Source organism: Rhodamnia argentea, chromosome 2, assembly GCF_020921035.1.
Source record: "Rhodamnia argentea isolate NSW1041297 chromosome 2, ASM2092103v1, whole genome shotgun sequence".
Lineage (NCBI taxonomy): Eukaryota > Viridiplantae > Streptophyta > Magnoliopsida > Myrtales > Myrtaceae > Rhodamnia > Rhodamnia argentea.
The window spans coordinates 1,141,565-1,163,184 of NC_063151.1; the positions used below are offsets into that span (position 1 = coordinate 1,141,565).

Below are 21,620 nucleotides of genomic sequence, written 5' to 3' on the forward strand. Positions count from 1 at the left end.
TAACACATCTACTGGGAATAGATATATTATCTCCACCATCACCACTTTTCATGATCAATCATCATTTTTCTTCATGTCAGCATTGATTTTTCCTCATATCCAACAATCACCTCTTTCGATGTCCAACAATCAACTTTTGTTTTTCCTTTTTTTCATGATAACAAGCTATTTCGAAAGGCGGGACATGAAGGGCTCAATCCACGTGCACCCAAAATAACGTAACATAATCCTCATATTCCACATGCAAAACGAACAAAGTTGTTCGTTCTCGATTCGCCCAACCATACACGCCGATCGCGGATCGAAAATAGGCCCTCGGTAAAACGTGCCAGATCTGTCCGGTTATAAGGCAGCAATCAAGGAGAGGAGGAGTATGTATGCATATGTTGTCGCGTCGTCGCGTTAAGCAAAAACCAAGGGACGTTTCGAGTACGGGGAGTGAAGTGTCGGAGTGCGGACCCGAAAAGGCTTTGTCGCGTGCGGTTTCTGCATGCAAGATCTTTTGATGATGAATTTCTACGTGCGTCGACATTTGGTGCTGCTTCTCCTTCTTCTTTGCTTTGCCTTTTGCTTTTGCTTATTCTTCTGCGCTTTGTCTGCAAAAACAAAAAGGAAGGAAGGGGAAAATCTAAGCAGAATCTTGCCTAGTTGCAGCAGCCCCTAGAGGCTCGAGATACAGAGATGCGTCCTAGGATTGTTCTCCCCTTTTTACTTACGCTTTTTAAGTAAAATGAAAGTTAAAGCAACAAAATAAATTTTCATCCACCAAAAGCAACAATCCATAAAAGTTCAATTACGTTATGGTGGAAGAATTAAATTCTTTGAAGGATGTGGAGATCAAATAGTCCTTGTCCTCGGACCTCCGCCCACTCAACATTGAGCGGGACCCATATACCTTCCTGTCGATGGAGAGTATGAACCATAGTCAACACAAAAAATAATAAATCAATTTTAATAATGTAGGTTTCAAATTCCAGATCGTGAACATACTCACCTTGGAACCGCTTGCCCGAGCTCGATGAACGCTCAACAGTGCATCCTCCACTATTGCCACTTATAGTTGCCGACTCCCAACAATACCACTTCCCCTTATGGCATATGACCACACTGCCACCATCCAGTGACATCTCTCTCTTTCTGCCACCGTCGATCTCTGCCCTCTTCCCCCTGAATCTTTTAATTTTGCCAACACGAGATAGGTTACTCTTCTCAGGTTGGTATGATGCGTCTCCAGCATATTAATCAACCTGCCTGGTGTAAGCAATCACTATTTCGTCGCCTATGGCACAGACGACAAATGACAAGTGGAATTACTTCTAGGACACAGGGGACTCCCGCACTTGGAAAATGGGGAAAAAGAGAACAAATTTAAATTCAATTACCAATTGTCCCACCCAAAAGGAGAATTACTTCACAAACTGTACGTCTATGGCACAGAAGCCGACCTCGCCGGCATGAATAATTTTAGCCGGTTGTCGGGCCTCAGCATTGGCCGATGACCAGCCAGAGGCGATGGCTAGCGAGATCGACCTCGTCGTTGTTGGGTGAGGTTGGCCTTGCCATGATCGGCCGAGGCTCGACCTTGTCGGTCATTGACAAGACTCGACCTTGCCATCGTTAGGCGAGGTCGGCCTCGTAAGTGGCTAGGAGAGGCTCACCCTCGCTAGATTTGGTGAGATCGATCTTGCCTAGCAATGGTGAGGTCGAGGCTCGTTAGAGGAGGGCAAGGCTGAGTTTCGCTAGTGCCCTGCGAGGGCAAGCTTCGCTAGAGGCCAATGATGTCAACCTCGCCAACCGTCACCTCTAGCCAATTGTCGAGGCCTGGCAACCTACCGGAGGAAGAAGGACAAAGAAAAAAATAAAATAATAAATCGAAAAAAAAGTATTTAAATATCATTAAAATTGCTCATGTTGGCGGTAGACGCATCTCGTATGACAAGTGGCGTCCACGTCAATGATTTCCGGCCAAAATTGATTTGGACTCAATTGGCAAAACGTAGAATTACTTAAAACCCAATTGGCACAATTAAAAAGTTTAGCATTGAATCAACAAAAGTGTAATAGGTTTAGAATTTTTTGGACACAATTTTCCATTGAAGAGTCTGTACCAACTTTCTAACGCAAAGTTATTACTCAAACATTTAACTCCCCCATTCTTTTTCAAGCGATGTGTCATGATTCGAGTAGACAAAATAAGACAAAACTCTTTGACCATGAATATGTGATTCGTACCGAAAGTGTCGTCGAGAATCCGATCGCGATGCGTATGAGCCCAGAAAAGCAGAGGAAGAGAAGGATTTCCCTTTTTGACTTTGTTGTTGAGCTCGCAACGCTTCGCTCTTCCAAAGCGGATATCACAATCCCAAGCCGGCCAATAAAGCAGTCATCGAGCATATCGAACTCCTCTCATGGAGGGCTGCGAGAACGTGCCACACGGGTTCATTTGCGTCGCGTTAACTTTGGCATGCTCCGTCGCTTCACATTTATCTGGATTTTGGTCCTAATTTGGAAATGTGCATACAATTTTATCTGGGCAGTGAAAGGATTACTTAAAAAAGTCCTAAACTTATTATAATAGTGCTGATTAAGTTCTCAACTTTTTTTTTTTTTGTAAATTGGATCCTAAACCTTTAGAATTTGTGTCAATTCAGTCTATCCGATCAATTTAAGCCGAAAATCATTGATGTGGCGCGGCCATCCGTTAGTATGCACAATTTTTAATAATACTTTGATAATTTTTTAATTTTTTCTTTCTCTTTCAATTTTTTTTCCTTTCCTTCTTCCTCCAGCTGATCGCCGGACTAAGGCTAGGGCCGATGAAGTCGACCTCATCGGCCTCCGGTGAAGCTCATCCCCTCCAGCAATTGGCAAGGTCAAGCCTATGCTAGCCATGGCTGGGCAAGGCTCGACATTTGGGAGCTTCAAAGACGGCAAGGCTCGCCCTCTCTATTAACCGGCGGGGTCAAGATTCGCCAAAGGCTGACGAGACTCTCCCTTGGCTGGTCGCCAGACTCGGCGATTGGCAAGAGGATTTGAAGGAAGGAAAAAAAAAGGAAAAAAAAAATAAAATAAATAAATAATTCAAAAAATATTAAAATATTGTTAAAAAAAATTTATGTCAAAGCCAGCCTTTGCTACATTAGCGGTTTTCTTGCCAAAATTGATCGGATGAACTAAATTAACACAAATATACAAAATTTAGGACTGAATTGACACAATTATAATAGATTTATGGCTTCTTCTTTTTTTTAAATCTTCGTGATCTTATTTAGTAAAATGAAGCAGGGAATCTCACCCCTTCTTTCTAATTAAGTATGTGCAACAAGGAATTTCAGCTTCATAACCTCAGAAACAAGAGAATTGGATCATGCGTCCCTTCCCCGACGGCGAGGGACCCACTTGGCCTCAACAGCCGTGCCTCTTCCGATGCGTGTGAATCATATAAATGGTGGGTAATGTAGGCACCCGGAAGGCGCTGCCGACGCGTCGCGAATTCCCACGGGGTCAGGCGGTCTCCACATGCATGATGGTCAGTTCGGACAGAACGCGAAGCACATGCCCCACTCACTCCAAGCGCGACTCAAATCTTAAGAAGGAACCCGTGCGACAATGGTCGCCAGGCCATCAGCCCAATACATATTGTCGGAGATTGATCGTTCTTGACGAGGATGTCGTCTCGTTTCCCATGTATTGACGAGGGGAAATTGCGACAAGACGAAAGCAAGATAAGGGGAAAGTAAAAAAATAAAAAAAAAGGTAACCTAAAGAAAACGAAGACGAAAAGGGGTAATGATTCTCATTGGGTACTTTTAGTTTTTGTAACATACGGCAGATAATGACTCCCCTCGATTCCGATTGTGAACCGGGGGGAGGAGGGGGTGAAAAGGGGTTTGAGATATTATTCTCCCGAGAATGTGCGCGCATCACGTACACAATGATGAGAGCGAAATCTTGTGGATGAGGAGGGAACACAAGGGCCTAGGCCTCAGACCATCCTAATCACATCTTCACCCATCATCTAAAAACAAAGGGATTGACATTGGACGGAGAAGGACCCCCCCGCCTCCTTTGGAGGAAATAAAAAAGAAAAAAACTTTCCAATCTGCCAGCTGTAGGATCTCCAAAAGTGGATGCATTATTGACCATAACAAAAATTGGGAATCATGAGGGGTGGAACGAAACGACGCCAATTCGTTGGCTTCGAGGGGCAAGGGAGGGTGGAAGAAGGTGAGACTTGAAGATAGTGGTGAAAACTTTGGTGGTCCTAGAGAATAATACTTGCCCGTGGCATAACATAAGCAAATGAACACACATGCCATTGTTTCGGATTTGGGTTTTTTCCGATAAGGGAGGAGATGATTTTCTCACTGCATGATTGAAGTCGATGAAGGGTACCTATTGAGGAAGAAAAATGGTCCTTGTGGGATCGTTTTCCCGCTAGGATGTGGACAGTTCTTGGGTCTCCATTCATCATGAGATTTGAATTCCAAGCACTGTGGGGGGTTACTACTAAACATTGCACTCGAGTCAAACGTGGGGTCTCGAGCCACCCCATCATTATCATTCTAATTTTTCCTCTTTTTTTTTTTTTTTTGTTACGATGATCTTGTCCTAACCCGCGATGACGAGTCACGTCGCGTCTACCTTGTTGGGGGAGGAGAATTGGGATCTTCTCTACTCTTGCTGGGAGAGGATATTTTTTTTGTTGTTTTGTAGAATCCTTACTAATTATTTCTTATTAACGGAGAAGTAAAGAAGAGGTTGCCCCGTATGATGCTAATCAAAGGATGCACCCTCTCGGGCATTTGTAGGTTGTAAGTGATTATTTAGTTTCAAGATGCGTACATGCTAATGTTTTATTGTTACTTATGGAAGCATCACCATAAATGGATGGAGCGAATGCGATGGTTTGCCTAGAGCGCCTAATGGGCTAGTGCACGAATACATTCCATTGCCCACAATGATTTTGGATGGTCCGAGGAATTTATCATTCCATGCTTATACTCATAAACATGTTCGTCGCATCCTTCGTCAAAAGATTCATTCCCATAACACAGGCATGGAAAACAGAAAAAAGGGAAGGACCCAATGGCCGTGCAGTTTCATGAGCAGCACAGGCTAAATTGCTGAGCAGAGCAGAGCACATCGGAAGTACTTGGGCAAAACACCAGTATCACTAATCTGAAATCGAAATTACATTTTGATTCCATAAGTCCCCAACTATGGGGGACAATAATTCAAAGAATCGCAATAAATGATACAGCTGATGTTATCTATCCGCAACATAATGATAGATGCTCTTGAGGCTTTTTCCCTTTGCTAGAAAGGCCCACTGCAATCAAAGAAATGGCAATGTGCTGCGGGCAGCAACCAAAAAAGGGGGATCAATATTCACTGCCCATTGACCCAATGGCCACTCGTGAGAATTCATGGCAAAGGGACTAACATCAACACGAGGCTCACTCAAACTTCAAGCCCTCTGTCCGTAAGAGTCTTCATGAACTCGGACCCCGGGCCCGTAAATCAAGCGGCAACGTTCACTGAACGAGCCGACCAGTCGGGCAACAACTTCTTTGAAGAAGACCGACGCCACCTAATAGCACGAAACCCAAAGACAAATTAGCATGGTCCACAGGCGCGCGCATTATTTTCGAAACGGACAGAAGCTTAAGGTTTTAAATGAACTGCTGCAAGAGCCAGAAACATCAGTGCTAATGAATGAATCTGATGGACTGATATTAGTGAATGTAGCAAACTACACTGAACCACCAGAAAAATATGAGCTCACTTATAAACACTGACTTTGTTGCTTGGGTTCGATGGGGTCTAGATAATGTGGGAGGAAATCTGATCAAGAGAGATGCAAAATAACAGCAACTGCAGACACTCACAAGTTTAAAGGACACTGCCATACACATAATGACATAATCGTATAACAGAGATAACAAACAGCGGCAGCAAATAACATTTACATTCATATAGAGGGACTCACGACCATAACTGATCAAACTTAAGTGCCAAAGGTTAAACAAGAGTCGTCGTGCCATTATGCCCAGGACATTATTTTAGTCAGCGTGTCCCATGGATTGACATCTTACTATTTACTTCATATATGTACTAAGTTCACATGCCTCAACTCCAATGCTGAAGAAGAAAAGGCCATATGCTACTAGTAATGAATAACTCTGGCATTTATCAACAGAAAATCTGGCTTTCTAAAGGCATTAACTAAATTACAAATGTAGAGTACAGTGAATGAGCGCTGGACGCTCCACTAGCTCACAAAATGAGCAATTTTTTCTTTACCATATGTGGAAACACTGAAAATTTTATAGAATAGCAATAAGACCCGCAATGCTATACGGAGCTAAATGTTAGCTAGCACAAAGGCAACATGAGCATATAATGGGAGTAGCGAAAATGAGGATGTTAACGTGGATGTGTGGTCATACACGGATGGATAAGATAAGAAATGAAGATATTCGACGAAAAATTGAAGTAGTACCGGCGGCAAAAAAGATAAGAGAACAGAGATTGAGATAGTTTGAGCATATTCTTCGAAGATTCCTAGATGCTCCGGTAAGAACAGAAGTTTGTTACCGAGAGTATGACATGAAGAAAGGAAGAGATCGCCCGAAACTTACCTGGGGAAAAGTAGTAAAACAAGATTTAATGAAGTGGGAAATAAATTGGCATACGATTTGTCTTAGGACGGAGTGAAGGAAAGCTATTAGCATTGTGGAGGGGCAAAATTCCTATGTTCCGGACTGTCCTTTTTAGTCTTTTTCCCTATATATATATAATTATTTCCTTTTCCTCAATCGGTCTTGCTTTTATTTTATTTATTTTTGGGCTCATCGACCGTCGACCCCAACTAGTTTGGGATAAAGGTGATGTTGATGTTGATGTTGATGTGGAAACACTGAAAGTTTAAGAGGCGAATGTGGCATATTAGCAGAAAAAAATGTCCAATTTACAGTCTATCTCTCTTATTGCTAGTAACATTTTTTAAAGTCAGCAAGCTAGAGATAGATTGATCTAACTGTGTAACGACCACTCATTATCACTGCATATGCCATCTAAGTATAATTCTCTAGGACGGAATTGCAGTTGATATCTTATTGATGGTAGCTGTTACTCTCATCTACCCCTGTGATAACCGCACAACAATCTGCTAGCAACCGCAACATTTTGGTGTTCCCATTCAAGGAAAGAACTCAGTGGTTTTGCAAATAGAAACATGTAGTCTGTATGTTGCAAATGCCAGTATATAGATTTGAACATAGCATGTGCCAAGAAATACACAAGGCTTTCCAACTAGACTAGGTAATTCATTGTCTGTACAGTCAGCAGAACAGCTTCTGACATCTGAGGACTTCAAGTAAATGATTATAGAGATAGGAAATTGATGCAACCGCATAAATTACAAGAAGCAACACTACCTGCCGGTAAAGTGGGGACTGAAACTTAAAATCAACCAAAAAGTGAAGGCTACAAGATCCTGGAACAGGTCCTGGACTGAACTCCCAAATATTTATCAAATGGTCAAAAAGGGTACTCTCTGATGCTGTCGTCTGGAAAATAAAGCAGAGAACAAGAAAACATTAATTCTACCAAAAAACAAAACCATATCAGTCAACTCAAAACTTCAACCTAGAACACCAATTGTTAGCAGCTTAAAAACAGACAAAATGTTCTCATCGATCCATGCAAGACAAAACCTACTTATTTTCTTGCTAGATGAAGAATAAGTTTTGGGAAGAGCGAGAAGGGGATTACTCCCAGACTTGTAGATCTTGGTAAGGGTAGGTCACCACTGAACCAAACCCTTGTTACCGACGAAAGCTTATCTTTGGACAAGCATCTTTCTGAATTGTGCAAGTATCCACATATGGTGGAACCAGTCAATTTTTCTTATCCTTTTCAGTCAAATTCTATTGAGATAGATTCAATCCGAAATCAACTAAAAGAGGCAAGTAAATGACTTCTGTTATCATTGCCAAATATAATAAATTAAAATACTAAATTTGATTACTTCAGGAACAAAGATTCAAGCAGAAATGAAAAACCTTTGCGAGATTACATTTGGAAAACAATTCCAAGTCAATTGTTCAATCTGGCTCAAAAATGAGGATAGAAAGTCTGATGGTCAATCTTTTTGAAATTCTTCTGCAGGAACTCTCAACAGATTGTGATGTGGACCAAAGCAAAAGTGGACAAGGTGTTGCCTGTCAAAGTAAGTAGGAAACTGGAAATTTGCCTATGAAACAGGTCTTCCCATCTGGATACTTAATGAGTTGTATCAAGCTTCTAATTAATGCAAGTCACAATAGTAAATGCATATGACACTATGCCAACGAAAAAACAAACTAAGATAAAGACACGATTGTTTCTTGAAGCCAAGCAGTGATTAGGCATAATATCTGGAGCAGTGTTTGTAATGATCAACAATGGAAGCTCCTTGTGCTACTGTGTACTCTGTTTGCAAATATTCAAACGTGACTCATCAATTTGATGCTAGCTGAAAGCAAGATGGTGAGAGTGTTCAGTGAAACATGTCAATGCATACACACACAGCTGGGAACATAAACGGAGGGAAGAAGATAGCTAGTTGCTTACCTTGATTGACTTTGGTCTGGTCAACTCTACATGAGAAATATAACTCTCAACAAGAAATTTGAAACCAATCTCCAGCTCTGCATCGAAAGACCCATCCAGATTGTATCGCAATATCTCCGACCGCTGACACCATGGTACAAACCCATGATACAAATCAACAGCTGCAACCACGTCAAACAGTTGTTCTGGAGAGTACCTATTGATGAAATAGGTCATGCTCCCAACTCATTCTCGACAAAAAATATTGCACACATCAAGCTATACCTATTGACGAATTTAAAAGAATCACAAATAAACCAAGAGCGCTTTTAGCATGAATTACCCCAAAACACGCCTCTCCTCATAAACCTTAGACAAAACACCTCCTTCCTCACCATCTCCACACCCCAGAAACTGCCTCCGCTGCGTAACGCTGTTGCCACACGACCGCCCGGAACTAATCAGGACGTCCTTGGGTGCGCCAGACGCTTTACGACCAAATGAGGAATCGAGACCTGCGATGCCACCGAGATATCTGATGCGGTCGAACGAGGGCTCCCGAGAATCGCTCCAACGAGACTTAATCAAACGCTTGATGTCGTTTCTGCGCGACAGAGACGACCTCACCGCTCGCGACGTCGACAAAAATGGCGGCATTGCGTATTACCTGACCAGGGAGGACCTCGGCGAATCAAATCAGAACAAGCGGACGCCTCCAATCAGTTCATTCAAAACCTACGAATGAGATCCCGAATGGGAACCGGGCGATTTCATCCGGAAATGCGACCAAAGGATCAAGCGGCCCGCGAGAGAAAGCAATCCAAATCACTGAGCAGAGCAACTTCAGAGAGTCCGAAGTGATTATGGCGAACTAGGATTTGGGGGCACGTATTTGGAATTTAGGGTTTGCCATTGGAGGTGAGGTTGGCGAGGGGAAGGAGAAGAAGAGAAGGATGTCTTGGGGAACACGTAGGCAAAGCCAACAAACAATAAATCTGAGTGGCAAACGACACGAGAGAAAGAGAGTTTTTTTTTTGGTCGGAAAAGCAAGAGAGATTAAAAGTATAAAAATATTTAGATGTAAAATATTGTCAGTAATAACAAATACGTGAATGAATACTTCTATTTTTTTTTTTTATCATTCATTTTGAACTTTTTCTGTCTCATAATCAATGTTTTCGGAAAAAAAAGAAAAAGGTTCAAATGCCAAAATATCTTTTTCTTTCTGAACACATTTGGACAGCCTTTTCATATTGCGTTGTTTCAATATCCAAATCTCCTACAGTAACATCAGTTTGTGAAATGTTGCCTAGATCAATCTCGTATGTACGCAACAAACGTACGTGACGAACTTCGTGTTCGTGACCGGACGGAAAGTGGCGCATCTCATTCTTAAGTGGGAAGGAAAACCCTCCTCCTCTCTTTTTTCAGAGCATTGTCGCGGGGGCAATGCCGCGGACGAAAGCGTATGAACTGGTAATTTTTGTAACGGTTAGAATCGCCAGGCTCTCCAAAACACATACTTGTCTGAGGCAACCAGGGCTTAACATTGCTACAAATAATCCACGATTAATTACTCTCTGTTGTATAATCGAACAGGAGTGTAAATATGAAAGATCCGGAACATTTCAGTGCAGCGAAGACGTCGCTCACATTGGCTCCATCACAAATTAAAACACCCATGGTTTCTGTGGAGCACTATGACGACAATAAATCAAATCGTGGTTCAGGTAACATTTAACAGGTGACAGAGGTCTACAGCATCAATCAACTTGAAAGACAGAAACGAAACCCACAACCCCTGTTGTATTAGTACAATTAATCACCTTGTTCTCTCCTAGTCGAATTAGCCCCGACTAAACTGTGTCAGCACATTGATATGTAGAGTTGTACAAGTATATATGATCGTGTTCCTAACCCTTGCCCCAGCGGGAATATGCACCGTGCGCCTCTCTCTTCAGAGAGGTAAATAGAGCGCAGCACCCCCACACCCGGGTCTTGTCTCTAGAAAAATTGAATCCTCTCGTTTTCTCGCGAGCACGCAGATGGCGCATGCAATCCATATTCACGTGATTTGTTGATATTAGGGAGTGAGAGAAAGAGAATGTTCCCTGAGCCTTCACAGTAGAGATCCTTCATCTCGATGCGGAGGCCCATTTTTCACCAGCGTCTCCTGTTGAGGCAGGTCTGCTGAACGGAACAACCTTGTAAACCAGGTAAAATATACGTAAGATGGGGAGTCCAGTCCTTAGTGACTGGTATTGAATTGAAATTTACCTGGTCATGGTCCGAAGAATCCGTCCCCGAAGTTTTTGCCTTCTTTGCACTGCATATGTTGCTCCCCTTTCTTTCTCCTATAGCTTCATCCACAAAGTTTTGATCTGTAACCTCTGCAAAAACCAAGAGCATTAAATCCAGCCAAAGCCAGGTTCTACGACTCTACATCTCTCTCTTCTTTTTCATCGATATCAAGCGAAATGGGTTTTAGTATGACCGTAGTGAGCACTTCACCAGTCATGAGTCACATAATAGTACATTCTAAAAGGGAAGAGTGTAAACAACTGGCAAAAGATTGCCAAATAATAACAAAGGGCTGAGACCATTGCATTTTTTCCTTGCATTCAATAAGTGGTTATAGTTGAGGTAGAAAAGGACGAGAGTGCATGGATTTAGCTTTGCCATTTTGATTAGACGAAATTATTGGACATGTTTATCAGCTCGCTAGTGGATAACTGGTGATATTTTGACAATGTTGAATTCAGAAATTCACATTTTAGATTCACAAATTAGATTACCTGTCTCTTATCTAAACATTCTAAGCTGCACGACAGAAAAGCTAATATTTCTTTGGTCGATGTAAGAACAAGGAAGAAAGATCAGTTCCAGCAAGTACTTTTCTTAAGTCTGTCGACGTTTAAATCTCAAAGAGCTAAAATCTTCCAAAAGATAGCTTTGCTTTGCCTCCTTGTTTATGAGCAGTTACATCTACACTTAGAATGTAGTAAATGGTACTCGTAAAAACAGTAGGAACCACAACCATTCATCGTACACACCTACAGTAGAAGCGAATGAAAGAAAAAATCAGTGGACAAATACATCAGAAATAACTAGAGCACCTGCATTGCCGTTATCGACTTGATTGCCAAAGTACGAGTGGCGTGCGTGAAACTGCTCTGAGTTTCCAGCTGATGCATAAGTAAGAGCCTTTTTCCCTTTTCCACTGGATGCTCGGTGATTAGGAGATCCCAACCTTGGGAGTCTAGAAGCAGGTCGAAAATGCTGGATCCATTGACTTCTTAGGATGTCGCGCGAGCCATCAGCTTTCTCTACCTGCAAGTCAGGTCTTTCAAAGTTGATCTTCTTCCAACAGCCATCTCTAAGAACTTTGAACTGGATATCAGAGTGAGTAAAGAGCTGTGTGAAGAACAATAAATGGGATGCTATTGAATAGTAAGAAACAATTATCACCCCCGTCGTCGAGTATATATCAATTCAAACCTGGCCAGAGGGTGAACAAGGGTGTTTGTTCATTTGCCTAGTTTGAGGGTCCAAGAAGTTTGCTTTTTCCAAGTGCCAACCCAGTAACTCCATGGAATCATATAACTGGTCCACGAAAGTAGCCTCCATCGATTTGAGATAAAGACTGTGTTTCTCATCTGTCCATTCTGTATTTGAGGAATCTGTGCATGGAAGTTCCTGAGGAACAGTCACCACCAATTTCAACTAGCTTAGTAGCTTATTAATAGAAAGATGTTACCCCACTGACGGGGATAAGCAATTCTTAACTTCTCTTCCTCTCTTATAGGGAAGAGGACAACGAGCCCAACAGAAATAGATCATAAACAACTTAATTGTAATGGTGAACGTAGCTGGGGAAGGAGTCTCACTAGCGTAATCAGATTCCAATCTACCTCAGCCTCAAATTCATCACAAGGACAACGTACAGTCGTAAGCAGAGAAAAAAACCTAAGCACACAGTATCTTACAAAATAAGAAAAATTCCTTTTGAAGAACTCAAAGACCAGACACGGTTCGCTGCAATGTCAATTAATCGGGATCTGCTTGAACTGCAGGCGTTAAGCAGCGGTCTCTTTCCGACCGCAGGTGCTTCAATCGAACACGAACACAGCCCTCGTCAAAATAACAGCGAGACATTCTTAAACCGCCACTTGAGGCGATGAACAAGATCAAAACCACCGATCGAACTCGAATCAGCACCAGAATCGAAACCCTCCAGCACGGATTTCGCCTCCAAAGGGCTTGAAATCAAGCTAAACCACAGCCACTGGCGTGAAATCTCCGTAGAAGAAGTACACCAAAAACAGAAGAGGGGCGGACGACAAAAACGGAAGGAGAGAAAATATTTAAAAAAAAAAAAAGAAAAATCGACAGGCAGGAGGAAAAGACGCCGATCGTACCGGAATCATGGGTTCACGGTGAGGGAATTCGTTCGAGGTTCCCGAACTCGTCCCGGAGGAATCAGTTCTGCGAGGAGCTTCCATTGCGACGACGACGACGACGACGACGACGACGAAACCTTAGAGAGAGAGAGAGAGAGAGAGAGAGAGGATTTGGGGAATTTGGTATTATTAAGCAGGTGGTGGAATGGAATGGGGGGAGTTTCGGGGAGATGGCGATACAGTTGTCACCGCTTTTTACACGTGTCAAGGGGCCGACAGGCGCCACGTCACCGGAGATGATGACCTCAAGGCCAGATATTTTCGGGGCCGAAAATATCTTCGCTTCGCTTCGGCGTGCCTTAAACTCGACAGTTTCTGGAATACGTGGCGGCGGGGTGGGGGCCCGCACTCCGCGCCCTGGTTCCTCGCGCTTTTCTCTTCCCCCTATCTTTTTCTATTTCTCCTCGTTTTTTTTTTTGCCCCCTTTATTTGTGCTTCCGTTCCGCTGGTGCCGTTTGTTTCTCGTTGCATGTTTGGTCACATGGCGAAATGCATGGAAGCCCACGAATTCAGGACTAGAGAGTAAACGAGTGCTTATCTTCCTGATCCGCAGTAACCCCCCACAGCTCCACGGATCTGTCGACCGAGTTAAAATAAGACCAACTGCTCAGAACAGGGATCCGCTCATCTGTCTTGTCCCCCGTGCGCCGTGATGATATTGAGAAGGTGCCGTGACGGAGGATCTTAGGATTCGATGTATAATCACAACAAAGTAAAGCATAAAAGCGATAAAGAGAAATTGATGTAAGGTTTATTTTGATTCATCCTTAAATTATGATTACGTCAAGTGGAAATTTCATTATAATTGGTACTTTGCATTTCTCGTTGCATCACTTAATTACAAGTAAAAAAGAGCATATATAACAATAGCTATTTATGGGTCAAAATACAAATTACTGATGAAAAAATATGGATTTAAAATATATGAGTGAAACGTCATGCTTTTCTATCATTAGAGAGTATAAACCATAATCTAACATGTACTCACGTCTAGGAATGTCAATTCGCGACGGAAGATCAAGAAGGTGGAGAATGAAAAGCTTTGGCGTTGACCACATCAAAACATCCTGTGGGCGCGAGAACAGTGGGTTTAACGTTTCCTCGTACATAAACTCTCCAGAGTCCTTCGACAAGAACGAAAGTTTGCTTCCTAAACCGTCATAGGTTTGTCCTTTGGCGGCATCCAGAACATAAAACTTCACTTCTCCTCTCTCTTATTGGGGCATTGTTATTTGTTTAGACCCATCGCCCGTCCATTTTATAATCAAATTGCACATTTTAACATCGGTTCGACACCTAGCGAATGCAAAAGAGCACCGATCAAATTCCGCATTTCAGATTATGATATATCTTCCGATAGAGATCTTCCATTGTGATGCGAGGAGAACTTTTCTGGGTTGAAATTAGCACCAATTAAATAGTAAAAAAAGAAGAAGAACGGAGAAAAAAATTTCTTCATTATTTCCATTCATGAAAAGTTCATGCTAGTCCTCCGCTGCATTCGGATTTTCAACCAATCATAGAGCCTCCTAATTACAGCTCGCTGGAGTACATTACGTAAACCGTCTGATCCATACTAAAGGGGAAACTTCTTCGGAAAATGTGGGCTATATCATATGATTTGATCATGCTCAAGAAAATGAATTCTCAAAACTTTTTTTTTTTGTACAACAAGGCGCTCATTATACAGTCGAGAGAGGACAAAATAATGCTACAACATCAAAGCCTAAGCTCCCGTTATTCGAATTCTTACATTGTCGTCTCAAATGAATGGATCACGATATTTGTTCTCCTTTTCCCTTCTCCCCATCACCAATTGTTTACGGAATGAGTCGAATTTGCAAGTCAATGTTCCAGTCTTTGATCGTCCACGGACATTTCATTTTCCAGCAGTCCCATCTGACCTGAGAATGAGCAAAATGTATTTCATAGAACAGGTGATTTTCTAACCATGATCCATGTGGATGCTTTCTCTTTCAGAAAATTTTGATATTGGAAGAATAATTACGCAATGGCAGCGTCATTTCCTACCTAACAAGGAAACTAGAGATGGGGTCCTTGAAACTCCTTGCGGTTTCAGGTCCGCACCTGCAGTCCGCATCGAAATTTTGAAGTTAGTTTGGTTTTCTGTATGGAAGACTGCAACTACTTCACCTAAATGCATAACGGCAAATAACAACACTTAAAATACAGCATACCTGAACTTTCCAGTGAGTTAAGAACATCTGATTTCTTATAAGTAAATCCTATGAAATTAGTGTCTTTCGATGTCAGCATCTGCAAAATCAGTTAAAAAGCCACCCCTCATCCTCATGTGATGTCAAAGTGATAACCGAGCCAGTGGACCAAATGAAAGCCTTACAAAATAAATAGAGTAAAGAATCATTGTTAAAATGCATTTTCCCTGGGTTTAGAGTGTGGGGCGGGGTGTTAATGTTTCTCTAAGTTCTTTATTTCAGACAGTAATCAAGCAGTGTGAGGTGAACTCATTACCTTCCGCCAAGGTCCAACAGTTGGCGTTGAAGATGGTGGGCCTTCTACCTAGGAAAGTCAAAATGCGAAAGTCTCAGACAAAACTCACATCGAAACAGAAAGATACATCAGGACAAGTCTTGTTAAATATTATGCAAAAATTGAGATCCCAAGGGAATTTCCAAATGTCTGAAGTCTATCAGTGGGTTAGGTTAGCCAAGAGAACAATAGATCTCTTCCTCGGAGGTGATACTGCTAAAAATCAGAACGTTTTTCCTGTTCAACATACACCTCATGAAATTTGAAATTAGATCAAAACCATCCAAAACTACCCATGTCCTGAAACATAAAGAAAAAAAAGAAATTGCAACGAGGGTAGCAAGAGAGCCAGATACTTGTTCACCCATACTTGTTTCCTACTTTACTAAAGTCAAAAGCGTGAAAATTTCAAAGGTGCATATCTAGCATGGAAGACTAACAAATTAACAGCCTATATCAAGCCATTAAAGCTTTGATTTAGCAGCATAGAAATAAAGATATGTTGATCCTAATCCAGACAGGAAAGGAAAAATTATTCAAGTCTCTGAAGATATTTTATCGCACCCAGCATGATTGTGTTTGATAACCTTGACAAGTAAAACAGGTACTCACTTCTGGAAATTTCTCAAAATTCTGCGTGTCCAATTCCCCCGTAACAGTAGGCTTATAAGCAGCTTCCATCTCATAAAGCATGTCCCATTGAACAGATTTGAACCATGGATGTGCCTGAAAAGAAAACTTGTAAAAAGTACAAACACAATTGCAATTACAGGCCAGAATGCCAGCGCAAATTTACAGTGGGCATATTCTGCAGAAGTGCAAATTTACATTTTCTCCATTTACTAAGGAAAAAAAGAGTGCGAAACTAGCAAATAGTTCAGGCAATTTCTTCTATCGTGTGAAAGAAAGAGCATTATTCTGCAGGTCACCTTTATTTCCTCCACTCCTCCAGTCCCTAGTCTTGTTTCAACATCACAAAGCAAGTGACAGATTAAATCCTTAGCCTCTTCTGATATCTTTGGTTCCTCAGGGAACTTCAGGCATGCTTTCCAATTAATAATCTGAGGAGAAACCAAATCATTGAGTACTCTGCGTATGTCCTTGGAACTTGTAACTGACCAAAGGTAATAGTGAAATCACCTTACGGCATGTGATCCTGGGATCATCAGAACAGAAGGGAGGATAGCCTACAAGCATCTCGTACATGATTGCACCCAACGACCACCAATCGCACTCCATTCCATATCCCTTTTTCAGCAATACCTCAGGCGCCATGTAGTCAAGAGTTCCAACAGTAGAATATGCCTGTCGATGTGATCCATAAGACTACATTAGCCAAATAGATATATTAACTTGGAAAATTTAGACAAATGGAATGCTTGGCATTACTTCATGAAACCAGAATGTCACCAAGATGGGCAACAAAAGTTAAGAGGGCACAGAGATGAGAGGATACCAATGCACGCCGATTACGTTTCCATCGTAGCAATTGGTCTTTTTGCATGAACCAAGGTGCTCCATCAACACCAGAGTGTCCACTGGATCCACTTGGATTTTCTTGAGAGATTAAACCTTCATCTTCCAATAAAATTGCAGAATACTTGTCATCTAGGGGTTTACACAAACCAAAATCAGAAAGCTTCAAATGGCCATTTCTGTCCAGCAACAGATTATCTGGTTTAATGTCCCTACATGAAGGAACTTGTTCAGAAGAAACTCGGAGTTTCATTTCTAGCTCAAGAAGTTGAATGTAATCATATACATGTTGAAACACAAGTGAAGCTGTTCAAAAGTCAATGGTCCACCTCAAGAAAAACACACAGAGAGATAAAAAGGCTAACATGAGTATGATCTATCACTCAAAAGCAGCACAAATAAAGTCGGAAGGAGTTCATTAGAACTGAAGCATAGGCAACAGGATAGCATCATGAACTAATAGATCAAGACTAGTAAGGAAGAATGTAGTGGCGACAATACAAGGGCTCATTGACATGCCAATCACAAGCCAGCATGGTGTTCCGCATGAAGAGACTAATGGTAGTGAACCTTTTGACTTTCCGTCATTGGTTTAATATGAGAAAATACGTAGAATGATAGAGGTAAGATTCTTCTTAAGGAGTGCATTGAGGAGAAGAAGCTGCAAACAAGGTCAATGAGCCACAAGCTCTCCCACTTTACTCCTTCAAACAGATTAAAACAGACAAGAACATTCATTGAGAAAAAGCAGCAAATAATCATCTGATGCTGGTAAATCGAATCATTCACCATGGTACTTGATCTTAAAAAAAAAAAGACAAGTAGCCATCCTTTTCCAATTGCAACACTAGGTGAGTTTAGCTTGGAAAAGACATTCTCCAAAACTGTGGTTCCATAACTCGTGTAATAAATCCATATGTATGTGCTTTTATCTACTATATTTACTAGAAGAATGAAATTTCAACTTCTGTGGAATATAAACAAAGACTATGTAAGGGTATAACCATGCAATGCCACACCTCACTCCAATTAAATTTTTGGCACTCCTTCTTGGCATCCAGTACTGTATATTACCAGATGTGAAAGCTGAAACATATTCATAGTCACGACCAGTTATTATGTCCCCTGAATATTAAAGTAATACCTGTGCACATAATTATGTTGATGAATAGAGTGGATCGCTAGAATACTCTCTGCTATGTAAAACCGTGCAACATCTTCAGAAAGAATGTCTTCCCTCATCAACAATGTCATGATATCACCACCAGGTAAATATTCCATGATGAGGTATAAGAATTCCGAATCTTGAAAGGAATAGTAAAGCTGAACAATGCACTGACTATCAACCTCCACAAGTAAGTTCCTCTCAGAACGAACATGCTCAACCTAATCACACAAACAATCATGATTAAAGAACTGAAGCGCAGAATGCATTAAAACTACAGAGCAACTACTCCCGAGATTATGTAAGCTAGAACATAAGACTCTGGCAGCCAGTATGTACTAGAGTAAGAATTCAGATAAATAAACCACATCAGCTATTTGAAGAAGAAATCAGTAGATCAGTAACTGAAACAAAGTTTTGGGTACTGCTCAAAGAAGAGAGTGAAGAGGAAAAGAGATACAAAAGTAGCAAACTGTAGGATCCAATAAAATGTCGGTTAAGATGCTCACCTGTCCACGGCTAAGCATCTCGGATTTTTTCAACTTCTTCATGGCAAAGATCTCTCCCGTAATCTTTGCACGACATAGTCTCACCTGCATTGGTTGAATGTAGCTGATAAAAAATAGGAACATATGCTAAAAAGGAAATACTCCTAAACTTTTTGTGGAAGAGAAGCCTAGGGAACTCATAAAAAAGCAACTGTTTTATGCACAAATCAAGTCAATGCTGAATCAACCACACCGGCTTAAAAGCAAATCAAAGCATATCCTTAAGTGAACATCAAAAACATGAAAAAAGTATCATCTGCATGTACCTCTCCAAATGCGCCTTTACCAATGACAGTTAACTGTTCAAAATCATCCATTCCCACTTTACGTCTTTGCAACCTCATGAACTCCGTCTCCTTGCGCTCTAGATTCCTCAGCATTTCCTGCTGCTCCTCGCTAGACACCTGAGCTTCTTGTGCTCTCCTTTGGAGTGCTCGCCGCCTAATAGCAAAATCAAAGAATTAATCAGTATGCTGCCGTACTACTCTGCTTTTTTTTTTTCCCCCGAAAGAGGATCTGCGTAACATGGGCCTATGCCTTATTGCACAATACGGACATTCTAGGCTTATACATCCTGGATCTATTTAATCAGGTAAGTCTCAGATTTGCATACTACATTGTTGATAATATCTTGAATTGAGTAAAATGCGAAAGAAGGCATGTTTATATCAAGTTAATCAGTTACACACAGAAGAGTCAAGCTTATTTCTCTCTCCAAGAAGCCAGGAAACCAGAAGAAATGGTAATTGCGTTAATGATTCCAAACATGGAGAGAGACCTCCTTAATCATAACCAATTCTAGATGAGAGACGAACAGTCAATGCTTTAGGAGAGATATAAATGCCAACACTCACGCAACGAACGAACCCAAGTCTCAGTAAGAGCAGAGACCAGTAAGGATCACAAGCAATTAACGCTAAGAATCCTATCAATTGGCTAGACAGAATCAAAGTAGAAACCGATGCAGTCAGTCGAAGCGAAGGAGAAAGCGCAAAGCGAAGAACAGACGAGATCAGAAAACGATCGAATTCGAGCTCGGAAGTCGTCAAACCTGTCCTTGCGATCCTGCAAGCCCTGGAGATGGTTCTTGTAGTGGTTCTCGATTAACTGCTTGGCGGCCGCCGCCTTCTGCCGCGTCACCGGCGACGACACCCCAACGTCCGGAGCCAAATCGAGGGCCGCGGCCCGGTCGGGCCTGAAGTTGAGCGCCCCGAGCCTGACAGTCCCATCCCCGCCGTCCATCTCTCCAGCGAATCGCGAATCAAGCTCGAACGAACCCGGAGGCACGACAAGGGAGCCGAATCGATCACAAAGCCAGCATGTTGAATCCGAGGGAAGCTTCGTTGGGGGGCGAGGAATTCCGAGGCGAGATCGGGATCGAGTCCGCTGCAACGAGTCCAGATAGAGAGGGGGATGAACTGGCATATGTACATATATATACAGAGAGAGAGAAGTCGGGGGCGGGTCTTACTTATGGCGAAACACTGTACTGGAGCCAGGAAAGCTAGAGAGAGAAAATGGGATATTTTATTCGAAGGATGAGAGAGAGACTCCTCTCCTCTTTTTGGTGCGTTTCTCGGGAATGGAGTGTGATGGACGCCATAGTTTTCCTCGCACCAACTGGAATCTTGGAGGCACTCCCACGCACACTGGTGACTGGACTGACTTTGAAGCTGGAACCAGTCAATTCTAGAGAGAGAAAGAAGAGAGGGGGTCAACTTTTTGGCAAAACGCCAGTGTCGGCGGAGGTCTATAGATGAGGTCGCCACAGAGATGATGATGTTCTTCTTTTCTTTTCATTTTTCCCTTTTTTTTTGTTGGGGCGTAATTCCATTACTGTAGGATTGCGAACTCGGCTGTGCTGCGACTTCCTCTGGCCCGGAGGCTCCGGGAGCTCGGGGGAGTGTGGAGCACACGCTCCGGGGAGAGTAGGCTCCGGCCCGTGAAAATGCCAACCCGAACCCGATAAGTAAAGTAGAATTATCAGGCGCCTCCTCCTCCTCGCCTTTACTGCGGCGCACGGATTTCTCCCGTTTGATCGAGCCTGTTGAGCATCAAACCTATCCTTTTCTAGAGAGGTGATTATTGATTAGTTTCGGGTCGAGCCAATTATCGGATCTCGATCCCAAAGAATTAGAGGCCGTGAGCCAAGTTGGCGAGTTATTCTCAAAATCGATCCAAAGACCTTGTTACTTTTTTCTTTTCTAGGGAAAGAATTTACTAAGTAGTACAAACGCAAAAATCACATCAAGATGCGGAATTTGAGCGAATCACTTTTTGGCAAAATCGTAATTCTTTTATAAAATGAGCGAGTCTCTATATGAATCTTATTATTTAATATCAAGTAGATAAAGGTTGTAAGATTGTCGATTTGGTAGTTATGTCCGAACATAGACAAACTTACAAATTGATAATTATCGATAACATGAGTTTGGCCCACTAAGCCCCGACGTCTTCATTTGTATGACTATAAAACCTTCACACTTATAAAGTGACCCACAAACTACAAACTATCTTATGTGGAAATAAATTTCGGCACCATACAACAGAAACATGTCGGTAGATGGGAAGTGGTTAGGTTCATCCGCTGCAATGGGGGTCAAGGTCAAACACGTCTTGAGCTGGGGAAGAAGAACAACTTACAAGGAAACTCCACGTAGCTGCTAACTACCAACTACATCCACTCTCCTGGGGATTTCCGAAAGAAAATCACGAATTTAACATGGATTTACAGACTGTCCATGTCGTCTCTTCTAGGACGTTTACAAACAAGCGGAAAATGTATTGGGTGAAAGAAACATATGAGTTTACGGATCGTCCGCCCTTTGAACGTGGTAAAAGAAACATATGAGTTTCTAATTG

At 42.0% G+C, this 21,620-nt stretch overlaps 3 protein-coding genes and 1 long non-coding RNA gene across 11 annotated transcripts; 1 reads left to right on the forward strand and 3 right to left on the reverse strand.

Moving 5' to 3' along the window:
• Window positions 1-364: 364 nt before the first annotated feature.
• LOC125313719 lies at window positions 365-15,459 on the forward strand. The gene is made up of 3 exons (XR_007197311.1): window positions 365-375; window positions 6,057-6,068; window positions 15,348-15,459. It is a non-coding gene; the product is annotated as an uncharacterized LOC125313719 (long non-coding RNA).
• Window positions 5,160-9,581, reverse strand: LOC115746304 (coenzyme Q-binding protein COQ10 homolog, mitochondrial-like). Of its 2 annotated transcripts, XM_030682015.2 has the most exons (4): window positions 8,942-9,577; window positions 8,620-8,815; window positions 7,443-7,574; window positions 5,160-5,593 (listed from the first exon to the last, which is right to left on the reverse strand). In XM_030682015.2, the coding sequence occupies exons 1-4, from the start codon at window positions 9,253-9,255 to the stop codon at window positions 5,471-5,473; spliced, it is 765 nt and encodes a 254-aa protein (XP_030537875.1). In that variant the 5' UTR covers window positions 9,256-9,577; the 3' UTR covers window positions 5,160-5,470. The 2 variants fall into 2 exon arrangements, with proteins under 2 accessions (XP_030537875.1, XP_048129562.1); XM_048273605.1 differs by lacking the exon at window positions 7,443-7,574 and having other exon boundaries at window positions 8,942-9,581.
• On the reverse strand, window positions 10,309-13,196 carry LOC115746305 (cold-regulated protein 27-like). 4 transcript variants are annotated; one of them, XM_030682022.2, is made up of 5 exons: window positions 13,017-13,196; window positions 12,097-12,294; window positions 11,715-11,928; window positions 10,876-10,988; window positions 10,309-10,802 (listed from the first exon to the last, which is right to left on the reverse strand). In XM_030682022.2, the coding sequence occupies exons 1-5, from the start codon at window positions 13,098-13,100 to the stop codon at window positions 10,734-10,736; spliced, it is 678 nt and encodes a 225-aa protein (XP_030537882.1). In that variant the 5' UTR covers window positions 13,101-13,196; the 3' UTR covers window positions 10,309-10,733. The 4 variants fall into 4 exon arrangements, with proteins under 4 accessions (XP_030537882.1, XP_048129564.1, XP_048129563.1 ...); XM_048273607.1 differs by having other exon boundaries at window positions 10,309-10,785; window positions 11,715-11,988; window positions 13,017-13,195; XM_048273606.1 differs by having other exon boundaries at window positions 10,309-10,788; window positions 11,715-11,988; window positions 13,017-13,195.
• On the reverse strand, window positions 14,502-20,211 carry LOC115746299 (serine/threonine-protein kinase tricornered). Of its 4 annotated transcripts, none has more exons than XM_030682009.2 (13): window positions 19,810-20,211; window positions 19,025-19,199; window positions 18,720-18,803; window positions 18,190-18,431; window positions 17,026-17,257; window positions 16,710-16,874; window positions 16,499-16,630; window positions 16,182-16,295; window positions 15,552-15,599; window positions 15,257-15,335; window positions 15,090-15,146; window positions 14,909-14,962; window positions 14,502-14,876 (listed from the first exon to the last, which is right to left on the reverse strand). In XM_030682009.2, exons 1-13 carry the CDS (start codon window positions 20,181-20,183, stop codon window positions 14,821-14,823), a joined length of 1,812 nt encoding a protein of 603 aa, XP_030537869.1. In that variant the 5' UTR covers window positions 20,184-20,211; the 3' UTR covers window positions 14,502-14,820. The 4 variants fall into 4 exon arrangements, with proteins under 4 accessions (XP_030537869.1, XP_048129561.1, XP_030537868.1 ...); XM_048273604.1 differs by having other exon boundaries at window positions 14,502-14,831; window positions 14,889-14,962; XM_030682008.2 differs by having other exon boundaries at window positions 15,090-15,185.
• Window positions 20,212-21,620: the final 1,409 nt, after the last annotated feature.